Source organism: Neopelma chrysocephalum, unplaced genomic scaffold, assembly GCF_003984885.1.
Source record: "Neopelma chrysocephalum unplaced genomic scaffold, ASM398488v2 Primary Assembly neopelma1_60, whole genome shotgun sequence".
In the NCBI taxonomy this organism is placed as follows: domain Eukaryota; kingdom Metazoa; phylum Chordata; class Aves; order Passeriformes; family Pipridae; genus Neopelma; species Neopelma chrysocephalum.
In genome coordinates this window covers 6,129,721-6,156,362 of record NW_020897715.1, presented here as the reverse complement: position 1 = coordinate 6,156,362, position 26,642 = coordinate 6,129,721, and the positions used below count along the sequence as shown (strand labels likewise).

The following is a 26,642-nucleotide window of genomic DNA, read 5'->3' as shown; positions in this document are numbered from 1 at the left end:
GAAAAGGCAGAGGGGATCTCATCAGTCCACACAAACACATCCACGGGGTGTCAGAGGATGGTGGCAGACCCTGTTCAGTGGTGCCCAGTGGCAGGACGAGGGGCAGTGGCCATAAACTGAAACACAAGTTCCACTTCAACACGAGGAAGAACTTCTTTACATTGAGGGTGGCAGAGCACTGGAACAGCTGCCCAGGGAGGTTGCGGAGTCTCCCTCTCTGGAGACATTCCGAACCCAGCTGGGAGCGTCCCTGTGTCACCTGGGTGACCCTGCCTTGGCAAGGGGGTTGCACTGGGTGATCTCCAGAGGTTCCTTCCATCCCTGACTATTCTGGGATTCTGTGATCTCGGGGAGAGGGTTGACAAAGCCCGTGGGGGCCGTATCCCCGTTGAAGAGGACGGGGAGCGGGAGGGCACCGCGCGGTCCTATGGCCCGTCCGCCCGCCCCGCCCTCCCACCGTGCACGGTCCTAGTGCGCGCCCGCTCCCTTTGCCCGCGTGGTCTTAGTGCCCGCCCGCTCCCGGTCCCCGCCCGTTCCGGGTGCCCGCCCCGTTCCTTGTCCCCGCCCGCTCTCCCGGGGCTGCGTGTCCCCTCTCGGCTGCCGTCGGCCCGGTGCCGTTGCCATGGCGGCGGCGGGCGGGCGGTGCTGAGTTGCGCGGGAAGGCCCGGCCCGGCCCCACCATGGCGGACGAGCTGTACCTGGAGAACATCGACGAGTTCGTCACCGACCAGAACCGCGTCGTGAGTTCCGGCGGCGGGGGCAGTCAGGGGGTTCCTTCTCTGTCCCACTTGCCTTCTCTTTCCCGCTTCCTTCCTTCTCTCCCCCGTTTGCCGTCTCTCACCCCCTTTTACTTCTCTTCCCCCCTTCCTCCTCCTTCCTCCTCTCTTCCTTCTCTCCCTTTCCTTCTTCCTTCCTTCCTTCCTTCTCTTCTCCCTTTCCTTCTCTTCCCCTTCTTTCTCCTCCTTCCCACTTTTTCTTCCTCTTTTCCCCCTTCTCTCTCCCCTTTCTTCCTTTTCCCTTCCTTCCTCCTTCTTCTCCCCCCTTCCTCCTTCCCTTCCTTCCTCCTGTCCCCATTTCCTTCTTTCTCTTCTTGCTCCCTTCCTTACCTGTTTTTAGGACAGTTCAGAAAACTGATAGGCTTGTGCGTGGGTGCATTCCTTCCAAAATTTATTTCAAAAATTATTTTGAAATAAATAAATAAAAAATTTTAAAATGGCGTTTTGCCTTGATACTGGTGCAGCAAACTTAGTGCATTTTGTCTGACACAGGGGATTTAACCAATTGAGAGGTTGAGGTTTTCATATTGAAGGGTTTTGTTGTGGTTTTCTTTCTTGTTACAGGTGACATATAAATGGCTGAGCTACACTCTGGGAGTCCATGTCAATCAAGCTAAACAGTAGGTGTTGCTACATCCCCCGAAGCCTTGTTAATTGCTTTTAATTCCTGTTTTAATTACTGTGGTGAGCATATTAAAATGATCTCTCTGGAAATGTTAAAAAACCCATCTCAGGCACAGTCAGTTGTGTTGTTCCACGAGCCTGGCTCTCTACCAGGGTTTGTGGGCATAGGTAAATGTGGGAAGGGTGGGAAGATGGAGAACTAGAATGACTGTAACCTCTTGAATGGCCTATAAAGCAAAGAATGAGTTCTCAGGGATTCCAGAGCTGTTCCCACAATGCAAGGGAAAGTGGATTATAAGATTTGAAGGCTCCTTAAGAGTGCCAAGCCCCATAATACAAATATTTTCTCTCCTTTCCTCTGGCTACCGCCCAGACCTAAAGAAACATTTGCTGTGCTCTGTCCTGCCCAAACCGCTGGAACATCAATTCAGGCATCTCACGGAAGAGATTGTTTGGTCTCTTTCCTCTGCTTGTGTGTGAGCAATTTAGGTAATGTGTAAATCTGAGTGGGCATCAGACCTAACTGGAGAGTCCTGCTAGGAACAATTCTCATCATAGAGTAAATTAGAACTCCTTGCTGGGAAGAAGGTGGCCCTGGTAAAGTGGAGGCAACCTGGGGATGAAGAATTCCTGTGGCATCTTTGTGCTTACAAGTCTTTCCTAGAAGCTGGCAAGTGCCTGGTGACACAAGGGAATTATTCTAGCAATTGTGCTGGATGTGACAGTGTGGTCTTTGCAGTCTGTCTCTGTAGTGATAATGATCTTCCAGTATTTTTCCCAGGCAGTGTCCCTATGGAGTGTCTCTGCCCAGGTACATGGGACAGTCATCATAGATCAGTGGTGTGAGTGGGAGCTGAAATCTTGAGGCTCAGCTCAATCCTCCCTAATCACACTCTTCCCTGCTGTTCCTGATCACCCCATCCATGGATGTAACTTGGGGTTGTACATACACACCTGGCCACGTGATTATGGACCAAAAAGTCACCAGTTCCTCAGTCAGGGGGTTCAGAAATGCCTTTCTGGAGGGGGAGACTTTGGGACAAGCTGCCTAGAGGATATGAGACCGTCTGCAACCAGCTACTAAATGCTTTCTATAGTTGTTGGACTGAGATTCTCTGAAGTGGCCGAGGAGGAAGGTGTCTCAGGAAGATTAATTTAATCCTGGGTAAAATAACTGTGCTTGTTAATAAATGTGAAAAGTTTCCATGTCAGGGTGGCTTTACTCTTTTTTTTTTTTTATGTAACCTGCATGGCAGCGGTGGCTACAGGCTCTTTCCTTTCTGGGTGATTAACAGTGGTTTCTTTGTGCAGGATGCTGTATGATTATGTGGAGAGGAAACGGAAAGAGAACTCAGGAGCTCAGCTTCATGTCACCTACTTAGTAGCAGGAAACCTCCGTCAGAATGGACACGTGGTGAGTGTTTCACTTCCCTAAGGTGTCTGTGAGCTCTTTGTTCTTGTGTCTCTTCCACCTTGTTTTGTGATCTTTGGGTCAAAAGCTGAACTTGCTCTTTTTCCAGTAAGACACTTCCAGACAGGTACAAAATAAGGCGCAGTGTCTGTCCCAGTGTGCAGATGATGTGGAGGAAGAATCAGTTGGCCGTGGCTTGGGAATACAGTGCTGAATAATGCACCAGGGTTCTTAATTAATTAACTCAAATCCTGTTACCAGTCATCTCTCTCATCACTCTTATTGGGCAGCAAAGATTATAAAACCTTCTGGAAGGACCCTTCTGAGATCATCTCATCCATTTCCTGGCATCTGCTGTGGGGTGGAAGTGTAGAGAGAGCTTGGAACTCATTTAGAATGGAATAATAACAAACAGAACAACAAATGAATAGCTGACGTTATCTTGTTAATTAAAGCAGCTTTTTAATCCTGGTAAAGAAGAAAGAGAAACCTAAATGTATTAACAGTATTTGGTAGTTGAAAAATTATTAAGAAAGAAATTCCTCCTTAATGTATTTATTTTTTTCCATATTGCTGCTTGTGAGATTTTCAGGAATGTCATCCAAAACTTGAGACAGGTACCCCAGAAGTTTTTAAAAGAAGATGAGGAAATCAAGTGCCTGTTTCCCTTTGCTCACAGAAGAATTTAAGAGCCAAACACAAAATGCCTTTGACAGCCCACTAAGTGTTTTTAAATACACAAGTATCTATTACAGTATGATCCACAGTCTTCTTTCAGGAATAGTAAATCTCAGGGTTTCTATTTATAGATTGGAAAAAACCTCAACAAACCTTTTTTTGTTCTCCTAAATAATAAACTGGTTCACATGCGCAAAATATTGCCTTTAAATGTCCAAATCTGCCTGAAATGGAAGGTAATTATTTATTGCATTAATTCTGTATGATGGAATATATTTATTTAAAGCTGCACACGTAATGTGACATTTATAGCCTGAGTTTAACAGGTTTTTCCCTGATTTCTCTCAGAAATAACAAGTCTCTTGGCTCACTAAAACTGGCCAGTGAGTTGTCAATCTGTACTATTATATTTAAATTTGCCAAAATGTATTTAAAATAAACAAGTGACTTCTGACATAGCAACAAATAATTATTTTTAACTCTGTCTTAGCAGTTTGTATATTTGTTAAACAAGTTCATAGGATCACAAGATGGTTTGGGTTGTGAGGGACCTTAAAGATGATCTAATTCCAACCCCGTGCCTTGGGCAGGGAATCTTCCACTAGATCCATAAACATATAAAGGTCACTTCCCCCCCCCTTGTTTTTAAATCTCTTATTTTTGAATGCTGCAGTGTCAGTGCCTGTTAAGAAGGGTGAGCTGCAAGTGCAGGAAGGTGTTGGGGGCAGAGGATGCAATGCCAGGATTAGGAATAACCCACAGCAAGAGTTCAAAGTTCCTCAGTCTGAGTCAATTTTGGGTAGGAAAGGACTGTGGAAGCTCCAGGTGCATCCCTGTGCCTGCTGGTATCCCTGCACTACTGCCTGCTGGCAGTAGGTGTAGCTGGAATGCTGTGGATTCAGCTGCAGGATTCCTGAAGGGAGAGAGGGATACAATTCCTTCACAAATAATTCCCATTAAACACTGCACACCCTTTCCTTGCTGGTTTTTATCAGCCACAGTGAGGGGCCAAGACTCCCCATCTTTATTTACTTACTCTTTTGCTGGCTAATTAAAGCAACTTCTTAATACTGATTTAAAAAAGAAACATAAATTTATTAACAGTATTTTGTATTTAAAGTGCTTCGTCTTATTAAGCAAAGGAATTGCTGCTTAGCAGATTTATTTTTTCTCATTGCTTCTTGTCAGATTTTCATGAGTGTCACCTAAAACTTCAGGCAGGTCTTCCTGCCTGACTTCCAACTCTAGTGAGCCAAGAGACTTGTTATTTCTGAGAGAAATCAGGGAAAAACCTGTTAAACTCGGGCTGTCAATGTGACACTACTTGTGCGGCTTTAAATAAATATATTCCATCATACAGAATTAGTACAATAAATAATTACCTTCCATTTCAGGCAGATTTGGACATTTAAAGGCAATATTTTGTGCATGTGAAGCAGTTTATTATTTAGAAGAACAAAAAAGAAAAGGTTTGTTGGTGTTGCTTTCCAATTTACAAATAAAAGCCAGGGCACCCTGAGATTCACCATTTGTAAAAGAAGACTGTGGTAATTTTTTATTGCATCAGTTCTATCTAATGGGATATATTAATTTAAAGCTGCACAAGTTGGTATCATGTTGATAGCTTGAGTTTAACAGGTTTTTCCCTGACTTCAAGCAGGTTTGTGGTATCTGTTAAACACAATTAATGGTGGTTGGGTTTTCTCCAGTCTGGATCCTCTCTGTATTAACTACAGTCTGGTAAATGTCCTGGAGAAGGTAGAGACCTTGAAGACTGTCCATTTCAGAAACATTCGTTCCTGGCTTTTTAATTAAATTTAGGTTATATATTTAGGTTAGGTTAGATATAAATTTAATAAAATTAATGCTTAATTTTTCATGTTGTTTGGCTTCTCTGGTGCTGTGTCTGGGCTACCGATTGCTGGATTGAAGTGTCCTGGCAATCCAAATATCCAGGGGTGGTGTGGGCTGGTGAGGCAGGTTTCTAGCTGTTCTTAATTTGCTTTTCTTCTGCTGCACAGTTGTTTAGGTTTGGTTTCATCTGTGTCTCATCTCCCAGTGTCATGAATGGAGTACAAAGCCTTTCTTAGGGATCTGGTGATCTGTAAAACTGAAAAGTGGGATGACAGAGCTTTAAAAACTAGTGGCTGATGAGTTTTTAAAGGCAGTGTTCTTTGCAGCTATGAAGCTGCACAAATAATCATTAGACTTTCTTATAACTGAAAATATTAGTCTTGCACACAGCAGATCTTTTGAAATTTTAAGATTGCAATGTGTTTATTTTTTCCAGTGCCACAAGGTTGCAGTAGTGAGGGAGGATAAACTGGAAGGTAAGAAAATCGTGAAAATTATGTGGATTTAACTTCTTTACAAGAACAGCAGAACGAGCAAAGCTCAGAACTTACCATCTGCACATCAGTGCCCAGCCAGGCTCTTGGGGTCAGGTGTGTACTTTTTGTACCAGCTTTTTCTCAGAACTTGGAGCATCTGAGCCAACAACTGAGTACCTTCAGGCTTGTGATTTGGTCTTGCGATTTTTTTTTTATTAGATGCTGAATATTTCGTCAGTGATTCTTTTCCTCTGACTGTCCTTGAAGACAACAATACCCAAGTAGTGTCTCAGAACAATCATGAGTCTTCAGGCCCCCAAGAATGCTAATTCTAGTTATTGGTTCAGTGCAATTGCAGTCTTTGCCCCAAGTCCTGTGGTTGTTAGAATGTTCTCATGGGACATTTACCTCACTTTTGTATTTACTTTCACAGTAAAAGTTGAAAAAACGCTAGCATTGTAACACTGTTCCATGTCCTGTCAGTTGTCTCACCATCCTTCCAGGTCTGGTCCTGCTGATGAAACTTTACCCATAGCAATTGAAACACAACTTCAGACCCTTCATTACTTTCAGATGACATCTTTGTCATTTGAGGATACACTGTGGCATTTGTGACCCTAAATATCCATGCTAATGATCTCACCTTGTTTGAAAGATGAGTTATTTTCCTTCTGGAAATCTGAAGTGGATTTCTAGCTAAAGCTGAAGGGTAGGATATTGTCAAACAGTGCAACTACTACCTGTCGTGTTTGTTGAGTTATGTGTGCTCTGTAACACCCTTTTTTGCTGTGGAGGAAAGGGTTGCTCATGGCTTTTTTTATTGGAAGGCAGGCCAAAGGTATGACTTGTATTTGGAAAAGGCTGGGATTTTTGAGGGAGCTGCATAGTCCAGGACCAGCCCCAAGAAATGATTACTGTGTGTATTTTTACAGTGCCTCGAAGCTCAGCCTCAGACCAGGACTGTGGCAAGAACAATATAAGCAGTGAACAAAGAATTCCTAAAAAACAGCCCTCGTCTCAAGGGGGTTACAGTCTAAGTAGCATAAAAGAAATAAAATTTTGATTCCAGCACTCTACTAGGGATGACACTGTGACACTGCACTAATGGCACAATTCCAGCAGAGCTGTGACCATCTACATTCCTCCTTAGCTTTAGGTACTCACACAGATATTCTGGATCTCAAACAGTGGATGTTTTGAAGGTAAACACAGAGATCACTCTTAATTCAGTTGTGCAAGAACCAAGAGTGCATAGTGGAAAACGTGACAGGCTTGTGGAGTCTGGTACCTTGAATTCTTGATTAATGAGTGTTGGGAGGAGGTGCAATTGGACCTTTTTATATTCAGAGAATCTGTCAGTCTTGCTCCATCCTATGTACTAATAGAGGACTTTTTTTTCTCTCTTTTCCCCCCAGCAATGAAGTCTAAGCTGTCCACGATTGCGAGTGTGCATGTGTACAGCATTCAGAAGGCCTTGCTCAAGGACAGCTCCCCACTCTACAACACTGACTATGACATTGTCAAAACAAACCTCCACAACTGCAGCAAGTGAGTCCCATCTTGCTTTTTCTTCTTAAACCCTGTGATTCCAGACTGGTGTTGCTCTTCAGTCAGTGCTTACCAGATAGGTCTGGACTTTTAGAAAGCTAGAAAAAGATATCCTCCAAATCATGCCAGACCAGTCACCAAACAGCACATCATGTGACTGTTTTGTAAACTGAGCTATTTCCAGGTTACACTTGGTTCACTTGCTGGTTACTTTTCCAGTACCTTTCTCCTCTGATGGCTAGAAACTTCTTTCTCATTTCCAAGTCACACTTAATCATGACTATTTTAATCCAGTTCTCAGTCACACAGGAAAAGTAAATTGAAACAGACTTAGAAAACCATGAGTGATGTGCTCAGCAAACATGAGTTTACCTTCTCTTTTGTGAGACTGTGATTTCATCCACCTCTCTGAAGATATCTTACAGGAACTCATTCCCTAGGAGTTGGGCTTTGATCCTTGTGGGTCCCTTCCAACCCGGAATATTCTGTGATCTCTGAGAGTCTGATGCTTAGGAGGAGCACACAAAACAGCCCGGGCAGCACAAGTGTCCTTCGTGGCTGAACTGGAGAAGAACTGGGAGGGACTGCAGTCTCCAGGAGTCACTGTCTCCCCTCCTTAGCAGTGCCTGGCAGCTGTGACTTTTCATTTATATCTTGTTCCCCACCATGACAGCTTCAGCTTGAAGTCATGGGGATGTGCAGTGCCGTGACCAATCTGGTTTAAAAGGGGGATGCCTGAATGCTGTGTCATAGGAAGAGTATATAGAATTTGAAAGGACAAACGTAACTGTCTGCAATGTGTTGACAAGAGAGTGGCTGAGAAAATATTGTCCTAGAAGCTGTTTGACACGAGAGGCAATGACCTGGAAGGTGCTGGAAAGCCCCCTGTCAATGGAGCCACGTGCCATAGATTTGGCTGCAGTTGCCTTGTTCCACTCTGTTTATCCTCAGACACCCCAGTTTGGTGATATTTGTGCCTTGGAGGAGTCTGCCTTTGGGATTTGTACATGCAAAAGGTTTAGATAATTTAGATTCTGAAACAGCTCTCCAAAGCCTGGGTGTAAAGCCCTGTCTGGCTTTGGAGTAGAATTTCCTAAGCAAACTTAAGAAAAATTCAGCTTCTTCATTTGTGACCTGGCTGAACTAAATTCAGCCTGACGATGTTCTGTCTCCCTTGTCAACTATGTGGATTGTCTTTGGCACTTGGGAAAAGATTCCTGCAGGACCTGCAAAATCCAGAGGTTTTTATGTGAGGTTTGTAGCAAATAGAGGCTCCCTGTGAGTCCAAATATCTCACAGCTGTAGGAGAAGGATCTTTATTCCCTTCTGTGTTTCTATAGGACCTCCTTTGCTGTGGGGACATTGGAGGTAACTAGATGTACTAATTGATATCAATAACTGAATTTAGTTCCTGTTGCCATTATCAGCTGGAAGCAGCTCCTTGTTGGCAGAGCATAGTTCAAGCATTGCTTATATTTTCAGTGATTTTCTAGTGAATTTTGAGTCAAGCCCATGAACTATAGTCGCATAGCAGCATCAAGGCAAGCTGATTTAGAATATGGGAAGTTTAGCTCAGCTCTGCTGCACAGTCAATATTATTGACAATATTATTTGTAACCGTGAAGGTTGGTGACAATATTATTTGTAATCTAGAGGATTGATAGTGTTTGGATTTGGAGCACAAGCTGTCCTGAGAGCTGTATTAACCATGTTAAAAGTATAAAGGAGAGCAGGAATATTTTCCTTCAATGTCTCTTTTTGTTCCTTTAAAGGTTTGAATGTCAAGAGGTTGCTGCTGCAGCCTGGGAATGCCATAGAGATGGTGTTGTTTTGTTAATACATTACAGATCCTGATCTGAGTGAAGTGGCCTATGCACGTGAGCAGCCAGTGCTGAGGCACAGAAATGAACTGGTTTGTTATTTATGCAAATAGAAATCTGCTGTGTAATTCAGTGGGTTGGGAGGTGTGAGCATGGGCTCTTTTGTGGCATTTCTGTGGGAAATCTGGAAAGCGTTGCCTGCGATTTGCACAGTGGGGAGCAGAGTTCAGTTATTTTTGGGAACTGCTATTCCTGACTGTCAGTGAGTTGTGCTGTAACTGCAGGCATGTCATTTGGTTCGTATATCTCCATATCCCCAAACAATCAAGTATTATAAGCTGAGTTGAACCTCTGTCTACCAGGGATTACATGGAAATGACTTTATATAGTTAAGTCGGAATATCTTCTGTGCTTCATTCAGTTAAAGTTGTGTTTTACTTACCTGGGAATTTGCAACCGTTGTGGCCTCTGTCAGAGCATCTGAAGGCTGTAAATGTTTCAGATCCTCACACAGCCATACAACTTATGCCACAAACTCTAACCCATTTAGGAATAAAATGCAGCCTGCTCTCTCTCCACCCTGGGTATGGAGAAGGCTCTTTTCTCCCCAGGAAAGCTGAACAACTTGTTTAGCATGGGAATGCTCTGCCTCTTGCTGATAGGTCCAGCTGATCTTTTCATCAGAGGTCTCTTGTTCTGTGCACGCCTTTCTTTCTTGTCCCATACACAGATTAAACTGCTCTTTTTTCCATAACAGGAAAATGCAGGACCGGAGAAACAGGGAAAAAACGAGCTGAAAACTCAGGAGTTGAAAAGGCTAATTGAATTTTTCCCTCCATCACCCAGGTTCAGTGCCATCCACTGTGACGCCGCAGTCCCCAGGATGCCGCCTGACATTCCCAGAGCACAGACGTCCCTGCAGGGCAGTTCCCAGAGGGAAAATGACACGGGTGCTCCCAGCGCTCCTGCAGTCAATGGCCACGGGCCGCTGGCTGCCAAACACCCCTCGCAGCAGCACAAAGGGATCATGGGAATGTTTGCAGCCAAAGCAGCTTCCAAACCCCAGGACACAAATAAGGAGACCAAAGCAGAGGCCCCAGGTGTAAGTTACCTCAGACCCCCCTGGGTTAATGGCTTTAATGAACCGCTTTTACACCACCTCAGTAACCTCAACCACCTAGTGCTGCTCCTCCTGCTAAACTCACATCCCACTGGGAATGCTCAGTGACCCTCTGAAAGTGTTTAACTATGTGCAGTCATCTTGGGCAAAAATACCTCGTGCCACGCTCTTGATCTCTGCACAAAAGTGTATTTGCAATAATTTTGACATTCCCCCTTGAGCCGAGTCTCCGGTGAGTATAAACCAGCATAGCTGCCTTATGGAGACAATTATTCCGTTGTCTCCAGCTATTCCAATATATACACCAGTTGAGGATCTTGCTCTCCCCATTGTGCTTAAAAGGATTTGTTTTGAGCAATAAGTGAAATGTGAGAAGCTCAGGTCTTAAAAGTATCAAGGTGTTTAAACTTAGGCTGCGAGGGAAGTCTCAGAACTTGACCTGAGCAAGACTAAACTGTTTATCTTCTCCACTGCTGTTTTTCCAGGATAGGATTACATTTTAGCTTTAAAAACAATTCTACTAATTAAAATTATTTGGCCAGAAAAATGAGTGTTAAAATGGTAACGTTCCCTGTGTATGGTTTGGCTTTTTTATAACAGCTGAGTACATTTTGGTTCCTTTTTCTGATTTTTATAGTGAATTTAGAACTGGTGAAATGTACGTGTTTTGGGAACTTTAGTGTTTGGTTGCCTTTTATTTGCATGGGAATTAATGGGGTTAGGAGGCCACGCTTCCTGGGTTTGTGTGTGATTTTTTACTTGGATGGTGGCTGTACTGATGGAAGAGAGCAGTGATATTCCTCTGCAAACAGCCTACGTGCCAGAGGAGCTGAATAAAACCTTCCTGGTGTGGTCAATCCATGTTCTTTCCTCTGTTGCTGTGAATTGAGGCACTGATAGTTTGCAAAAAGAACCGTTCTTTCCTGGGAACTGACCCAAGTCCCAAGCACTTATTTCAGCAACACCATCAAATGGGAATGTGCCCTAAGTTAGATTTGAAGGCCTGGCTAAGGAGTCCTTAGTAACTTACTCTCACCCCTTTGATGCCTGTAGTATCTAGTAAGTATCTTCAAATTCTCCTAAATGCTAAAGGTGGTGGTGAACAAATCATACCTATTTATTTTGCTTGTCCAGAAACAGTTCTGTGCATTTGAGGGCTGTGAACAATTCCTGTGGTTACTCCTCTGTTTGCTCCTAGGTCTCCACAGCTAGCAGCAAACCACCAACAAAAAACAACATCATCAACAACTTCTTTGGGAAAGCTGCTATGAGTAAGTGCTTTTCTGTTTTCAGAGGTGGTCAGGGAACAGCCTGGTGTAGTTAAAAAGAAAACAAACAAACCCAGACCTGAGGGTTCTGGGAAATCTCTTTATCTCTTTTTTTTTTATATATATATATATTATTTAATCTGGGTAGCAATTAAAAAATATTCAGTGGAATCAACTGTTTTGTTATAGAGCTGTAATGGGAGGCATATAGAAAAGAGCAGAACTCTTCTTTCCGATCCCCACACTGCCAGACTCATTGGATTTTCTTTATATTCACTCTATCCCAATACTCTTCCATACTGTTTTGCTCTTTTGGCCTTAGAGGGGTTAATGTTTTGGCACGCAACTCTTAAGGCAAAAATTAAGACTTTTCAGTAGAGTTTTTCAGAAAAAAAGCTTGCTGGAGGGAGATCAATTAAAATGACATATTTGTGCAGACTAACCCAGGAAGGATTTTTTAGTGCAGAAGAAATCTGATTTAAAGTGAGTACTCCTGGCTGGAAGATCAGGTATTGGGGAGATATTTGCCAAAACCTGTTTTGCAGGGCATGTTAATAGTGCTTGCTTTTCATCACACAGTGCCGAGGAGTCCATAGTTAGTTTTTTAATTTTTTTTCCAAAAAACTAAAGGACTAACAACTGGAGAGTAAAAATGAAGGGTGGCCTTCCCCTTTGAGCTGAACTTTGGACTAGGTGGCCTCTGGAGGTCCCTTCGGAATTATCCAGTTCTAAAGAAAATATGCTGAAGCTTTTAAATAGATGTTGGAAAAGGACTGTAGGACCTTCTTCAAAGGTTCCCTTGCAACAGTGAGCACAGGAGGCTTCAAAGAAGAATTTTGGAAGAGAGTAAACAACAAAGTTCACTTTCTAAAAGGCATCTGACAGAGTTTGCAGGTGACAGTTCCAGCACTGAGCACGCAAGGCACAGCCCTGTTGGGAATCTTTGAGTCCCTGTTTTGGTGAGCCTGAGGGAGTTGGGGACACTCAGCCTAAGGAGAGTCACCACAATTAACCAGAGTAAATTCTGAAGGTCTGAGAAGAGCCCTAGACCAAAGTTCATGTGTTGAAAACCCAATCAGTTGGAATGGCATGGTAAAAGTAACCCACTGAGGATGGGGAATTCTTGTTGCATGCATTTCCACAATTTCCAAAGGGTTTCCCCTCTGCTGAGTCCTGTCCTGGAGCACATCAAGGAAAGATTGAGGTGGGAACAGGGAAGGAGAAAACCAAGCAGAACTGGAAATGATTATGTGCGTAGAAGAGGGAGGGGGATTCCAGGAGGAAGATTTATTTCCTTCATGTACATCTCTCCTGGCTTCAAAGATTCCACCATTGCCAGAAAGTCCTGAGTTACCGGTGATAGGGTCCTTGGGCTTTCTGCTGTTGATCATAGACAAGAGCTGTCATTCAAGTGCTGGTGTAGGAGATGTTTGCCCTTGCTCCAGGAAGCAGCAAGTGTTTTCCACGCACTGCCAGAAAGGCTTTGGCATGGAGTCATGGCCCTCCCAGCGGCTTCTGACCCTACTGATGATCCAGTTGATCTCACTGCTCAATATTTTCTCTTTTCTTGGGCATCTCATGCTTGGGATAACACAGGTTCCTATGTCACCTACTCCTCTCTTGTGGGGGTGTGGAAAGCTGCTGGATGAAGCTCACAGACTGTATTTAGGTGGTTATATTGATAAATATATTATTTTGTTGTCTGCTCCCACCTGCTGTCTCTTCTCTGGTACTAAGTGAAGCCTTTTGAAGCAGAATTGTCCTTGTATGTGGTGCTGTGTGGGCGAAAGAGGCTGATTCCAACCTCTCTGCCAAGAGGATCTTTAAGGTCCCTTCCAACCCAAACCATTCTGAGATTGTTGACCATGTTGGTATTGGGATGGGACAACAAGCTGCTGTACTACTGAAAATACTAATCATGCGTTGTAATGTTATGCAAGGAGACTGCACACACCTCTTGTTCTCTTCATCAGTCCTAATTCTCCTGTTTCTGGCCATGTTTGTGCTTAACTATAAGTCGAATGTAGAAGGGATAAACTGAGTCTAAAAATAGATGTAGTATTGTGTCAAAGGGATGTCTAGAAGAGGAGCTCCCAATCCTTCTGCAGTGCCTTGGCACCTGGGGACTATAAGGGCTTCTGTCACTGCTTCCCAACCCTCTTCCACAGAGTTTTCCCTGCTGCAGTACCAGTGGCTTAGCATCAGGAACAGCAGAACTGTGGGAAATCAGGTGGAAATTTAATCATGCCCTTTTTTTTCCATGTATGACACAGCTTGGCCAATCTAGATCCCTAATCTAAATTAGGGATTGCTAAATCCCCAATGCAATCTAGATCCCTAAATACATCATCTGGAGTGTTTTCTGTATTCTTAGTGCACAGAGCCAGCCAGCTTCTCTCTAAGTTTCATTCATGCTGAATGCTCAGTGTTTGTTCTTTTTGAATGGTTTACTCACAGATAAACTCAAAGTCACCCCTGTGCCTGAGCAGCCAAAGGAGGAGAAAGAAGTAGTCAAGCCTTCAGTTGCTGTAGCAGAACCAGAGTCATCCCCTAATCTTGTAGCAGAGAAACCTGGGAAGAGAACAGAGTCTGCTAGAATTCAACAAAAGGACAGAAAAAGGTAGGTTGTGCCTTTGAGGGTCCCTGTCACTTGTGAACCTGCTTGTTGATGGTCTGCGTGGAGCTGTCTGGTCGTACGATGTTGGCTGTCCTCCTATTTCCAGCTACTAAATTGCATTAAACCTGGCTAAAATTATCTCTCCGAGAACTCCTTCCTGGTGTTTCTTTTCCTTTGGTGCTGTAGGTGCCTCAGAGCCATTACATATGCGAAGAGACACGGTCCAGGTTGTCTTCAGTGGAAGGGGGTGGCTTTCCATGAGACAACCTCACACTGTGAGCAGACGTAGGATAGACCTGAGGACTGGCAGGAGCACCTGTCCTGCAGGGAAGGTGGTATATTCCCAAGCTTATATGTACACAGCTTCTAGCACACAAAGTTCTGCTTGTTGGTTCCCATAGCTAATGCACTGCTGCTTTCAGTGCCCCTGGTTTACTTTGGGCTGAGGCTCCAGGTAAATTTTAAGTTCAGCCTTTTGTGTGTAATCCAACCCAAACTGACAGAGACAAGGAATCACTAAGTCTGATGGCTCTCTGGTGGCCTATGAGTAATTAATTGGTGGTCTCAATCCATTTCTTACTAAATAGGTAAGCACACCACCCAGCCCACCATCACACTGAGCACTAACTGCTTGTCTTATTGATAGTCTTGTGCAAAAAGCCAAGGGCCTGGAGGTGTTGGCAGCGTGGATTTGGGAAGGCCACTGGGGCCGTCCCAGCTCTTTGAGGATACGTGGGCCTGTAGCCTCCAGGCTTGTTGGTCTGACGTGTCTCGCCAACATTAAAAAGAAAGAAGCTATTTTATTTTTCCAGTAGTCTTTAAAAATGGCTCCAGGATTCTGAGACACTACCTCATAGTCAGTCAGTGGCAAGCAGTCTGTCAAAAGAGCTTCTGAGTGATGCTTTTGGGGACATCGGGAGCCTGAGCTAAAGAGACAAGATCAGAAATAGGCTGTTGCCGTGGCCAAGCGAGATGAGGTACTGGGCTGAACTGCAGAGGGGCTAAATAAACCTTCCTTGTTTTGGAGAGCTGGATATGGGTTAGGATGAGAGGCTTGGAAATGCTGGTGCACCTATTCCTGATTGTGTAGGGGAGTGTATAGTTCACCTCATGTTTTTAGGAGGTACAGAGGTATTTGAGTTCCTTCTATAAGGAATGTGCTTATCCAAACACGCACGATGCTTTTATGCACACATAAGAGATAACAGGTGTTCCTTCCCTTTTTTTCCCTTTTTTGTGGCAGTAAAACGAAGCGTGCGGACAGGTCAGATAACGAGGAGGAAAGAGACCCCGAGAACGCAAAGAGAAAGAGGAAGCGAATCAAACAACTTCAGTCTGACAGCAGTGATGAGGAAGGTAAAAAGATCTGTAAACAAACCAGTCATGTAGGTCAGGGGCCTGATTTCCACAACATGACTATCCAAGACTGCTGGTCAATGATTGAGGGAATAGTTTAGAGGACTAAAGACCATGGAAATGGCTTTAGGCTGAACTCTCTGTTTATCTTTGTGCTGCGCAAGCACTTGGCCATAGAGTTGAGATGCCTCAGTCTTTGTTTTAGCTTAGCTCAGATCTGACTGTCTCCTCCCCAAGTGTGCTATCAGTCACATGGACGTGTGAGAAAGAGATTCCCAAATCTCTTGTGAAAGATATGACACCTTCCAAAATCACAGGACTGGTCATAACCAGTTTATTTGGTGAATAAACACTCACAAAGTAATCTTCCCCTCCTCCCAGGGTCACTTTTAGTATCTTTATTCTGTCTGTTTATAGAAATGGTTTGGAAGACAGCAGTGGAAGCAAGACTTCCAAAAAAAAAAAAACCAAAAACCAGATAATAGGGAAACTGGAGGCAAAGCAGTTGAGCTGTATCTGATGCGACTTGGCGTCTCCTCAGTGGCTGTTGGCTTTGACAGGAGTTGGGTGCCCAGAACATCTCAAGATTCGGGCTTACAGTAAGGAACAGCAGGGCTGGATTCCAAAGAATGTGGATAATTGAGGTGTCAAATGCCGTTCAATACAGATAACTGGAAAATAAGTGGGGATTGAGCTCTGGAGTATGTGCGAGATGGAACTGGCATCCAACAAGCTGATCAGGGAAAGAATTTGGGGATCATTACGGGCGAATAATTGAAACCACCAGTTTGGTGTAGAGCTCCAGTAAAAGAAAGTGAAACAGCAAATGGGTTGTATTGGTGAGGAGGGGGAGTCCAGCAGGAGAGCTGGAGCTGTTTCCTCATTTAGTGTGGCTGTCACATTGGAAACAACTGGGAAATCAGGAGAATCTGCAATACAAGTGAGAGAGGAGGCTTCTGTTTGGTATCTCTGCAGTCTCCATGCCACCTTTAGGCCTGTTTTCGTAGTTTCTCCTCTACCCAGCATAATTTCAAGTGAACTTTGTCATCAGCTCTCCTTAGACTATTCCACAGGATGATAAATCTCTCAGGTAGTTGTTCTTCATGATCAGCCTTACTGTCATCAAATTCCTGTGTGGAGCTTCTTGTTTGGCTATAAAAAAATGCATACATGTCCTCACTCTGGTATTTATTTCTTTAAAGGTTTACCATTCCATTTCCTCATCACTCACCTACTGCGTTGTGTAGCTCTGAAGAGGGAACATTGAAATCAGCCTGTCTGTGCTGGGCTGGAATCTCTCAGTGAAAGAAAGTGAGTGGGAGCAGGCAGGATTTTGGAATATTAGAGCTCTCTGGTCTCCTGTAGAATACCTGTGGGACCATAACATGTGCTGAACAGTTAATGCTTTTGTATGTGTGGTCTCATTTATTCCATGGTTTTTGTTTATTCTCTCTGTGACCAGTGACAGGACCCGAGGGAATGGCTGGAGCTGTGTCAGGGAAGGTTTAGGTTGGATATCAGGAAAAGGTTCTTCTCCCAGAGGCTGGTCAGGCACTGGAGAGGTTTTTTTATCACTGCTGTTGCTCCTCCTATTTATTTCTTTGTGTTGTGCATTAGAATTGTAAATGTATGCAAATTACAACACATGTATACAAATTTGGATATCCCTCAGATTGCCCCTTTCAAAAGGGAAAGTGAGAACTGGGAGAGCTCAGCCCTTTGGTCTTGCTGCTTGCCCTTCTAAGTCCAACTGGATGAAAGAAGGTAGATTGGAATTCTTTGGAATATTCATAATGAATCCAAACTGGTAATATTACATTCAGTATTCAAGTAGAAGAATGTGAGTTGGATGAAACAAATAATTTAAAAAATAATAATGTACATACACATAATTGCAGCCTTCCACGACCTGAAAGGGGCCTTCAAGAAAGATGGAGAGAGACTTTAAAGGGACCTGGACTGACAGGACAAGGGGCATGGCTTCAAACTGCCAGAGGGCAGGGTTAGATGGAATATTGGGAAGAAATTCTTCCCTGTAAGGGTGGTGAGGCCCTGGCACAGGTTGCCCAGAGAAGCTATGGCTGCCCCATCCCTGAAAAGTCCAAGGCCAGATTGGATGGAGCTTGGAGCAACGTGGCCTAGTGGAAGGTGTCCCTACCCATGGCAGGGAGTGGAATGAGATGAGCTTTATGGTCCCTTCCAACCCAAACCAGTCTGTGATTCTATGATTGATCTGTGAAAACCACGGCCCCTGTTTTCAGGCAGACTTAGGAAGGTTTTGTGGGTTTGAGGCTCAGCCCACACGGCTGATGCAAAGCACTGTATGGGCACTTTTATGTCAGGGCAAGTCTTTTGCGTTGTTCTGTATTAATCTGCTCTTGGTGTAATGAAAGGAGCCCAAAATAAGCTCTTCTTACACCAGCGTCAGCACATTGTAGCAAGTACAGAGAGGGCATAAGGCACAATCCTCTCCATTTAAATGATTTTTCATTAAAAAGTTATATTGGTACGAGGGTTCCTTAGTCAGTGTAGGTTGTTTTGCTTCCAGTGCCAGAATAAACTCCACAAATGTGCCCACAGAGAACAGGAGGTTTTGGCAGCTTCAGCTGTATGAACACAGGCAGCTTTCGCAGTGTTGACAAGTGTTTTACAGCCACTTTGGAGGGTGATTTCAGTGGCACTGTAACCTGCAAACTCTGTGGGTTTCAGAGCCACAGCAGAAGCACTAAAGCTTCTCACAGTTTTTCCAGGCAGGGTCAGAGCAAACCAAACAAAGCCAGGATTTACATCTTTGGTACATCCAGTTGCCCAACTTGTATCCATTTCATGCAGCTGTTCCTGTTGAGTAAACTGTGGGCAGCAGCAAGAGGTTGACTCAGGAGTTATCACATGTCAGAAGGCTGTGTTGGCTAGAGGAGAATAATAAAGTAATAAAGAGCTTGATAATAGTCCTAAACACTGACGTGAGGAGAAGGTACCTTCTGCTGGCCAAAAGCTGGGGGAACTTTTTTCAAGGAGGCTGGAAAAAAACCCAAAGAAGCCCAAATTTCCCCCAGGTGGAAATTTCTCCCCATAGTGGAGTGGGCACACTGAAAATACCTTTAGCAACCTCTGCTGGAGGCTGGTTTTCAGCCTTTCTTAGCCTGTCCTCCCTTAAAAATGCATTTCAAATGGGCATGGCCAGGCTGGGCAGTGCATGAAGCAGGTTTGGTGCTCAGCAGTTGCCGTGAGACTGTGATAAATAAAATATTGAGAATTTTGAGCTCCCCGCAGCTCCTTGGCCGCCCCAGCGCTTACACCTCAGAGCGGAGCTGTTGTTTGGCTTTATCTTTGCCAACCCCAGCCCTCTGGAGTAAGGTGAAACCCCGAGTCATGTTATCCCACTCCGTTTGCGTTTCCGTGCCTCGCTTACTGAAGTAGTTGGGAGGCTGAGTCCTTGTTTGAAGAATGTAATTTGTTATTCAGCCTTGGCAGCCAACCACTGTTTCACTTGAGCCCTTCTTAACCCTTGAAGGTCAGTTGGCCGCGTGCCTGGCAGGGCCATAACTCTTCACACTGACCTAATCTTCTGGGACAGCTACAGATCCCGAATCCGTGTCAGGCCAGCGGGATGGAGGCGGTGCCACAGCCAGCGGGGCTGGGAGCAGGAGCCAAGCAGGCTCTGTCCTCCCAGCCAGCCACATCCTTGTTGGGATGAAGCAATAGGTCAGATGAGGAGTTTCTTCCCCCACATTCCCAGCTCTGCCACACATTGGGAGCTTACGTGACACTGTTTCTCACTTGGATCTCTTGGAGCTCTTCAAGCCCCACGGAAGGGTTACCCTGCCTTGCTCATTTGCCTTTTGCTTCATACAAACTTTTGAAGGTGTCCTTGAGTGGTTCAATTAGTCTTGGCATTGAGTGGATTCCAGTGTCCCTGTCCTTGTACCCAGAGGAGAGCAAGGAGATGGCACAACGAGAGAATGGGCTTCGTTTTTTGTAATGTTTGGGGTTTTGTGATTTTGGGTCTTTTTTTTTCAAATAAAAGGTTGAGATGTCCCTTTAACAATCTTTTAGGATGGGTAGTAGTATGTTGCACTTAATTCTTGGATCATTTGGGATGTGTAGCACCACCAGTGAAGCAACAACTGTTTTACCACACCCTGCCTCTCTTGACTTCTAAACAGTTACAGTCACTCTTTTAATGTGCAAGTGAAATGTATGGCTTAAACAAGCCAGTTTCTGTGCCTGTTTTTAAAGCTTCATTTGGTGGAACTGATTGTTTTGACTTGGCAAAAATCCCAAATGCACATCTCCCATCCTATCCCACCCTCCTTTCTTTGGGAACTGCAGCATGTCGCACCTTAGCACAGAGTTAGCCTTCTCTGACTGCTTCCAGTGATGTGTCCTGATTTGAATTCAGCAAATCCGAGTGAGAAATTATAAACCTCGGTCTAAACACAGGTTGAAAGAGTTAAATGGAATTGTTTGAGACAAAAGAGGAGCCAAAGGGGGCCATTAGACCTGTGTGCTATCAAGGTGTTCTTCTTAACAGATGTCCCACCACCTCCCACACCTGAGGAAGAGAAAGCTCCATCTCCACCACCTGTACCTGCTCTGAAAACTGAACTGGAGCCTGCAACCATGGAGGTAAGAGGAAATTAGAGTGATTAACTTACAGAAATTAAACCAGACAGTCTTGATATTCAACCTTTTATTGCAAGGGAGCTGCTACATGAGGGAGATTGGCAAGAATTTAAACTCTGAGTTGATAGAATAGGTGTAGCTTTACTGAAAGAGGGGAAATTTAAGTTAGATAGATGGAAAAATTCTTCCCTGTGAGGGTGTAGAGGCCCTGGCACAGGTTGCCCAGAGAAGCTGTGGCTGCCCCATCCCTGGAAGTGTCCAAGACCAGGTTGGATGGGGCTTGGAGCAACCCGGGCTAGTAGAAGGTGTCCCTGTCCATGGCAGGGGTTGGAACTGGATGATGCTTAAGGTCCCTTCCAACCCAAATCATTCCAGGATTCTATGAAATCTCAACAGTTTGCCCTGGACACCTTGTCCTTTCCTCATTCTTTGGAGGTGTGTTGGGACATCCCTTCTCACATAACCAAACACATTTCCAAACGTCTCGTGTCTTGGAGGAGGAACGTTCTCCCTGTGCTGGCACCAGGAGAGCTTGCTGCCTCATTGAGGTTGTATTTTGACTAAGATATCCTGGGAAAGGGCAAAATTAGTTATCAAATCACGCTCATCTTCATTAGAGAGACTAATTTCCCACCTGGAGCTGACACTTTTATGACCTATGTACATGATGGGGCCTTAACTCTTGGTTTCTCACAATACTGCCATGCCCTTCAGGTGTCAGCTGGAGGGAGGAAGAGGAAGCGGAAGCGTGTGCTGAAATCCAAGATGTTTATTGACGAAGAAGAAGGCTGCATGGGTAAGACTGGCTGTGCCCTATCCCTCAGTGGAGCTCACTTTATTGATGACTTTTACAGGTTCATGAAATCACTTTGTTATTCCACATGGAACTTGTGCTCCCAGGCTGAGGGAACTGCCCTTCTGGTGAAGGCCTGGGTAGGGAGTCAGGGAACTGGAACTGAATCCTTACCCCTTTTTGGTTATCCACAGATTTTCTTTCAGTTCTTTTCCCTTTCCTCTTGCCAGCATGAGCACCACCTTCATGTACTCTGCTCTCCAAAGCTGCAAGCTTTTCAAGGTGGTACAGAAAGAGGTTTAGGGTTTGGGATAAATTCTGGCTGAGATAAGTTTGGGTTTGTTGGTTTTTTTTTTCCTTTGGGGATAAATCCAGAGCTGTGCAACAGAACTTGATTATATATTAAAGAAATTTTCAGTATCCCAGATAAACAAGGAATAAGTTGGGGGTTAAATACTTCAGAGGGTTTATGTTTCTGATGAAGGTGGAGGGAAGAGAGGGAAGAGAGTTCCTACAGAAGTCCAGGGAGCCATAGGCTTTGAATTCCAGCCTGACTGGACACTGCTTCCTCCTGTGACCTGGAGCAAGTTGCTGTACTTTTTTCCTCTGTGTTCTGACATTGAAGTAGAGCTGCAAAAGTTCAGAATAATGTTAGTTTGGGTCTTGCTGTTTGTTTTTTTTAAAGGTTTTATACATTTAAGAGTGTGGAATGTATGTTTCATAATGCTGTTGTCAACTCAGTTGTGTGGGATTCTTAACATTCTCCAGCCTTGATGATCAGAGGGGATGTCAAGGGAGCTCAGCCAGTTCTGGGACATGATGTGGTGCTGTTGTCCAGGTCTGTTGTGGTGCCTGAGCATGGACAGACACGGGCATTCCTGGCCCAGCTCCGGAGCTGCCTGGCCCTGAGTCAGCCTGTGTCTGTTTGCACCTGTCTGCAGAGCTGGATCTTATGTTTCCTATTAACTTGGTGTGTGTCTCCTTTAAAGAAATGTAAAGCTCTAGCACTCAGCAACTGGCTGCACTAGGGACTGAAATCCCAAGGTCTGGATTTCTGTCCAAGAATTGGACTTGCACAAAATTACTGACAGTTTTGGCTCCTGACATGAGGGAGTGTTTTGGTTTCCCATCCCAGATAGAACCATTAAAACACTTGGAAGGAAAATGGAACAAAATAGCATTAGCTGGGGAGCTGAGTTGAACAAGCTCTGCGTCCAGAGCAGAGGAATGACTGTTCCGGGTTCAGCTTCCAGCAAATAGTGCTCTTCTCCGTCTGTTCAGCCTTTCCCAGTGGAGCACTCCTGGAATATTGCCTTTCTTTCTTTGCTCTTCACCCCCACGGGGTTTCACAGTCCCTTGGGAAATCTAGAGTTTAGGTTTTATAGTTGACATCCACTACCATTTTATGAAAAGGGAAATGCAAGCCCCTGTTGTGCCCCTGGGAGACAGATCCTCTGGGATGGACAGGGGGTTGGAGCTGGGATACTGAGGAACTAGGGAGGAGATGCTGCTTTCCCTACTAAAAACCCTCCAAGCCTGTAGTGCAGAACTTGCTCTCTGGTTATTGCCCAGTTTCTCCCCTCCCTTCCCTCCCCCACACTTTCCACGCACAAGCCTAATAATTCAAAGGCTAAATAACTCGCAAATTTCCCGGAGTAATGTAAATTGTTGTTATTCTTTGAAATATAGGGACTTTTTTTTATTTTAAACCAGGACTAGGTTTTAAGAGACTTTAAATCCTAACATTAGAATGAGGCTGTACTTTATATTTCCCCACAATTTTGAGTGATGGTTTTCACAATAGCTGCAATAGTAAGGAATTGGTGTCAAAAAGCAAAACTAATTTAGGGATTAGCCCTGAGGGAAATTGTGCAATTAAAGTATGTGTGGAGTCAAGCACAAGACGTGTTCCCATGTATCAACAGGGATTTCATGGATTGAGTTCCTGCTCTTAGTCTATAATAAAGGGGAATTACCAAGGTTTAAACTAGAGCACTTCTACCTTGCACTTTCTGGAGCTTGAAAGGACATGTGTGGGCTTGAGTATTGGAATATAGACGTATGCATTGGAGAGATACTTGTTTGACAGCATTTTAGAGCTCATATTGTTTGAGTTACTGTGATTTTTGGGGAGTCTGGCTGGGAGTGGGGGATCAGTTACTATATCTGTGTGCTGCAAATACAGACCTTTTAAGTCCAGCTGAGATTGCAGTCAAAGAAAGTTGATCTAAATTGTTATCTTGCAGTTGGAGGGGATTAAATGCACACTTTGGGAGTTTCCCAGTGATTCCTCACAGTGGTGGACAACACAATAAGTTTTTAAAGCTCACCCAGTGGCCAGTGGTTTGTGAAAGCTGCTCCCTGAAAAGCCTGTTACCTCTGAAGGGAGGTTGTTTGGTTTCCAGTCCGTGTTTGAGGTTCTCCCAGTGCTGCCGAGCAGGATTTCATAGCATTCCTCTTCCCGCTCTCTGGTTACGTAGAAAACATTCTTAAATTTGATGCATTAATACAAGTGAAAGCCCATTTCCCAGAAGAAGGGAAGTTAAAACATTTATTTAAAAGAATACAGTTGCTAAAGAAAAATAGCTTTAGTAGAAGAATCCCAGAACACTGCTGGGAAAGCTGATATAACAACACTTACCAGTATCTGACGGTGGCTTTCATCAGGGGAGCTCCCTCCAGTTTAATTTCCGTGAGCCTGGTTTTATATCCCTGGGCTTTCCATCACCGAATGCTGACAGCAGTGAGCTGGCAATCCCCTTCAGGCATATCCCTGATTTCAGCCACGGCTTTGGTTTTATTTCTTCCAAAAGGATTTCTTTATATGTGCCACATTTGGCCACCTCTGTGGAAAGAAGCTGCCCCAAAGGTTTTTTGCTCTGTCTCTCATGAGTTGGGTGAAAACTGCTTGGTCTTCCCTGACTGTCTGATGTGCTGGTGAGGGGAAGCTGGGGCTGTCTCTAGGTTGTCTTGTCTGGATTTCTGGACAATCTCATTGTTTTGGCCCCTGTGGAAAATCAGACCAAGTCAGAATGGTGGTTTTTAACCATAAAATAGATGTTCCATTATCTACTGCTAAACTGATTCATTCAGATTCATCACTTTCTGATGGCTGTTTGTCAGCCTCTGCAAGATGAATTCAAATCACAGGATCACTGAGGGTTGGAAAAGCCCTCTAAGATCATTGAGTCCATTTCCCCAACACAACCAAGGCCACCGCTAACCCATGTCCCCAAGCGCCACATTCACATGGCTGTTAAATCCCTCCAGGGATGGGGACTCTGCCACTGTCCTGAGCAGCCTGTGCCAGGGCTGGAAAACCTTTTCCATGTCCCTAATATTCAACCTAAACCTCCTCTGGCATAACCTGAGACCATTTCCTACTGCTTAACCTTGAGCAATGTACTTAATTCATGTGTCTGACACGTGCTCCTTGAACCCAAAATGTTCCTTTCCAGAAATGCCATGGGAAGGCTGTGGTGGGGAGTCTCTGCTCTTTGGTATGCAGCCTTAACCATCATCATCATCATCTGCTCTTCTCTTCCTCCCACCAGTGACTGAGAAGGTATATGAGAGTGAATCCTGCACAGACAGCGAGGAGGAGTTCCCCAAGCCCAAGCCGCCAGCTGCACACAAACAGCCTGTGCTGCCCACGAAGAAAGAACCAAAGGAAGAAAGGAAGACCCTGAAGAAAGGAGCAGCTCCTGCCAACAGAGCCAACAAACAGGTCTCCATCATGGGCTTTTTCCAGAAGAAATGAACTGGATCTTTCTCCCGGTCCTCTTGGCAGCTTGGGAGTATAGCTCCCTGTTTTTGTGCATCTCTCTGCAAGCAGCTGCTGCTGCTGGGGGAGGAGGACAATGTGCAACCCTGGGTTACATAAGGGATCCTGCTTACTGTGTAAGGAAGCCCTCTGGACTAGATTTTGTATTAGAGAAAAGTTTTTCTATTTGTTACTGCAATAACTTCAATCATCTTCACTAAGCAGTGTGGGAACTGCCAGCCAGAAGCAACATCTAGAGGAACTCTTGGAAGACTGTTAATCTGTTCACATGAAATTATATTTTTTTATCTGGCCTTTCACCTGTTTGTTGCTAAGTTAGGAGATGAGCTGTGGCATTTTTCTCCTCTCTTTTTACACCCTCAGCTCTCCAGATTGTTCTGAATGTTCACGATGGGTAGAAGCCGTAACGTAGCAGGTCTTCAGACACAGCCACAAATATTGAACATCTGCTTCAGCTTTAACTGAATGAAATGAATTTAATTTCTCCCCTAAGACTGGTAAATAGTTTTTGCCCTGCCTTTCATAACCTTTTTTTTGGACAAAAAAGTGCATATAAAACCCTCTTACTCTTTTCTTCCTTGAATGTATCCCCTGTAAGTTGCTCAGATGCCTAATTATAGACCAGGACACTGTTGGTGCTCTGGCTTGACAAAAACAGCTTTGAGACTTCCCACCCATTTGGCTCCAGAGGAATTGGAGGAAGGCTTTGCTATTGTTGGGAAAGCAACTGGATCTTTAACCTTGAAGGCTGATGAGTGAGAGGGGAGAGTGATTAGAGGGCACTGCTGGTAACACCAGGCAGGCACCTGCTGCATTTTGGGGTTGGTAGGTTTTGGGTTGCCTGAAGTGGTTTTTACAGGCATAACCCAGACAAGAGAAGAGTTTTCTGGGACACCTCATCATCTGCCTGCTGAAGGAAGTGTATCACAGCACATGGTCCTGAGGAACCTGGTTAATGGAGAGGAGTAAATCACCACGGGCCTGTAAATCAGAAAGGAGCTGTTGTTTTAGGTGCCTCCTGCTTTTCTGGTGCTTCAGTTGATAGACAGATGTAAAAAGCCAGATTTTCCCGAGGGATTGATGCTGAGCATTTCTGAAACCTGGGCCAGTGAGTGCTCCCAAACCAATGTCCAACCAGTGGTTGGTTGAGTGGTGTGAGCCTGACATATGTATGGATATGGATGTACACACTGGTTTATAAAGGGTTTGTGGTTGGCGGAGAGATATAATCTGGAGATTGTGACCATGGAACAAATGCCACCCAGCTGAAAATGTCCTGACCTGTGACTAGTAAAAGGGCCAACTGAATGTGTTTACAGTCATTCTGACCTGGAGATCAGGCTGGGGACTCGGGAAATCCGAGCACATGCCAGTTGGCTGGATTGAAGTGATGTCGCCTGAGGCAGTTTGTACCCCTAAAATGTGTGAGAGGATCCACTGCAAACCAGTGGCATTGCTGGGTTTGTGCCCCTGCTGTGTCCCAGGGAAAGAAAAAAACAAAAAGTTAACTATTAGAAGAGAAACCCACCCTGCTGTAGTGTTTTTGTTTATCTTGATAGAGTAGAGGGTGTATTTTCAAAGGTAACAATAAGTAAAAAATCCCATTAAACACAGGTATTTTTTTCTATTGTTTGTATTCATTAAATGATTTGTCACATCGTGGATTCCAAGGGTCAGCATGGTATTTGACTGCATGGAAGTCAAAGATGTTTCCCTGGTGAAGTGTGTAAAGAGTTCTTCCATCAAAACTGGAAGCTTTGAACTGAGCATTGTAGGGCATCTGAAACCTCAAAATAGCAGGATTTGTATTGAATTTGGACCCCTAGAGTCCTATTCCTGTGGCAGATGTTGACAGGACATGGTGTCCCGGTGCTCTTGGTCCTCAACTCTG

The 26,642-nt window shown here is 44.5% G+C and overlaps 1 protein-coding gene across 3 annotated transcripts; it reads left to right on the top strand.

The window, feature by feature from the left end:
- The first annotated feature begins 597 nt into the window (after window positions 1–597).
- On the top strand, window positions 598–26,376 carry POLD3 (DNA polymerase delta 3, accessory subunit). Of its 3 annotated transcripts, XM_027681463.1 has the most exons (13): window positions 598–740; window positions 1,341–1,396; window positions 2,712–2,814; window positions 5,780–5,819; window positions 7,235–7,367; window positions 10,034–10,289; window positions 11,506–11,578; window positions 14,033–14,195; window positions 15,436–15,548; window positions 15,785–15,889; window positions 20,083–20,177; window positions 20,889–20,970; window positions 24,522–26,376. In XM_027681463.1, the coding sequence occupies exons 1-13, from the start codon at window positions 681–683 to the stop codon at window positions 24,725–24,727; spliced, it is 1,485 nt and encodes a 494-aa protein (XP_027537264.1). In that variant the 5' UTR covers window positions 598–680; the 3' UTR covers window positions 24,728–26,376. The 3 variants fall into 3 exon arrangements, with proteins under 3 accessions (XP_027537264.1, XP_027537265.1, XP_027537266.1); XM_027681464.1 differs by lacking the exon at window positions 15,785–15,889 and having other exon boundaries at window positions 599–740; window positions 20,080–20,177; XM_027681465.1 differs by lacking the exon at window positions 15,785–15,889 and having other exon boundaries at window positions 600–740.
- Window positions 26,377–26,642: the final 266 nt, after the last annotated feature.

What these genes read in the sequence shown, in the direction of transcription:
- POLD3 (XM_027681463.1), top strand. Translation starts at nt 681, where the DNA reads ATGGCGGACGAGCTGTACCTGGAGAACATCGACGAGTTCGTCACCGAC. An exon ending in CCAAAGCAGAGGCCCCAGGT is followed by an intron (nt 10,290 to 11,505) that starts GTAAGTTACCTC and finishes GTTTGCTCCTAG; the next exon opens with GTCTCCACAGCTAGCAGCAA. An exon ending in TGACAGCAGTGATGAGGAAG is followed by an intron (nt 15,549 to 15,784) that starts GTAAAAAGATCT and finishes TCTCCTCCCCAA; the next exon opens with GTGTGCTATCAGTCACATGG.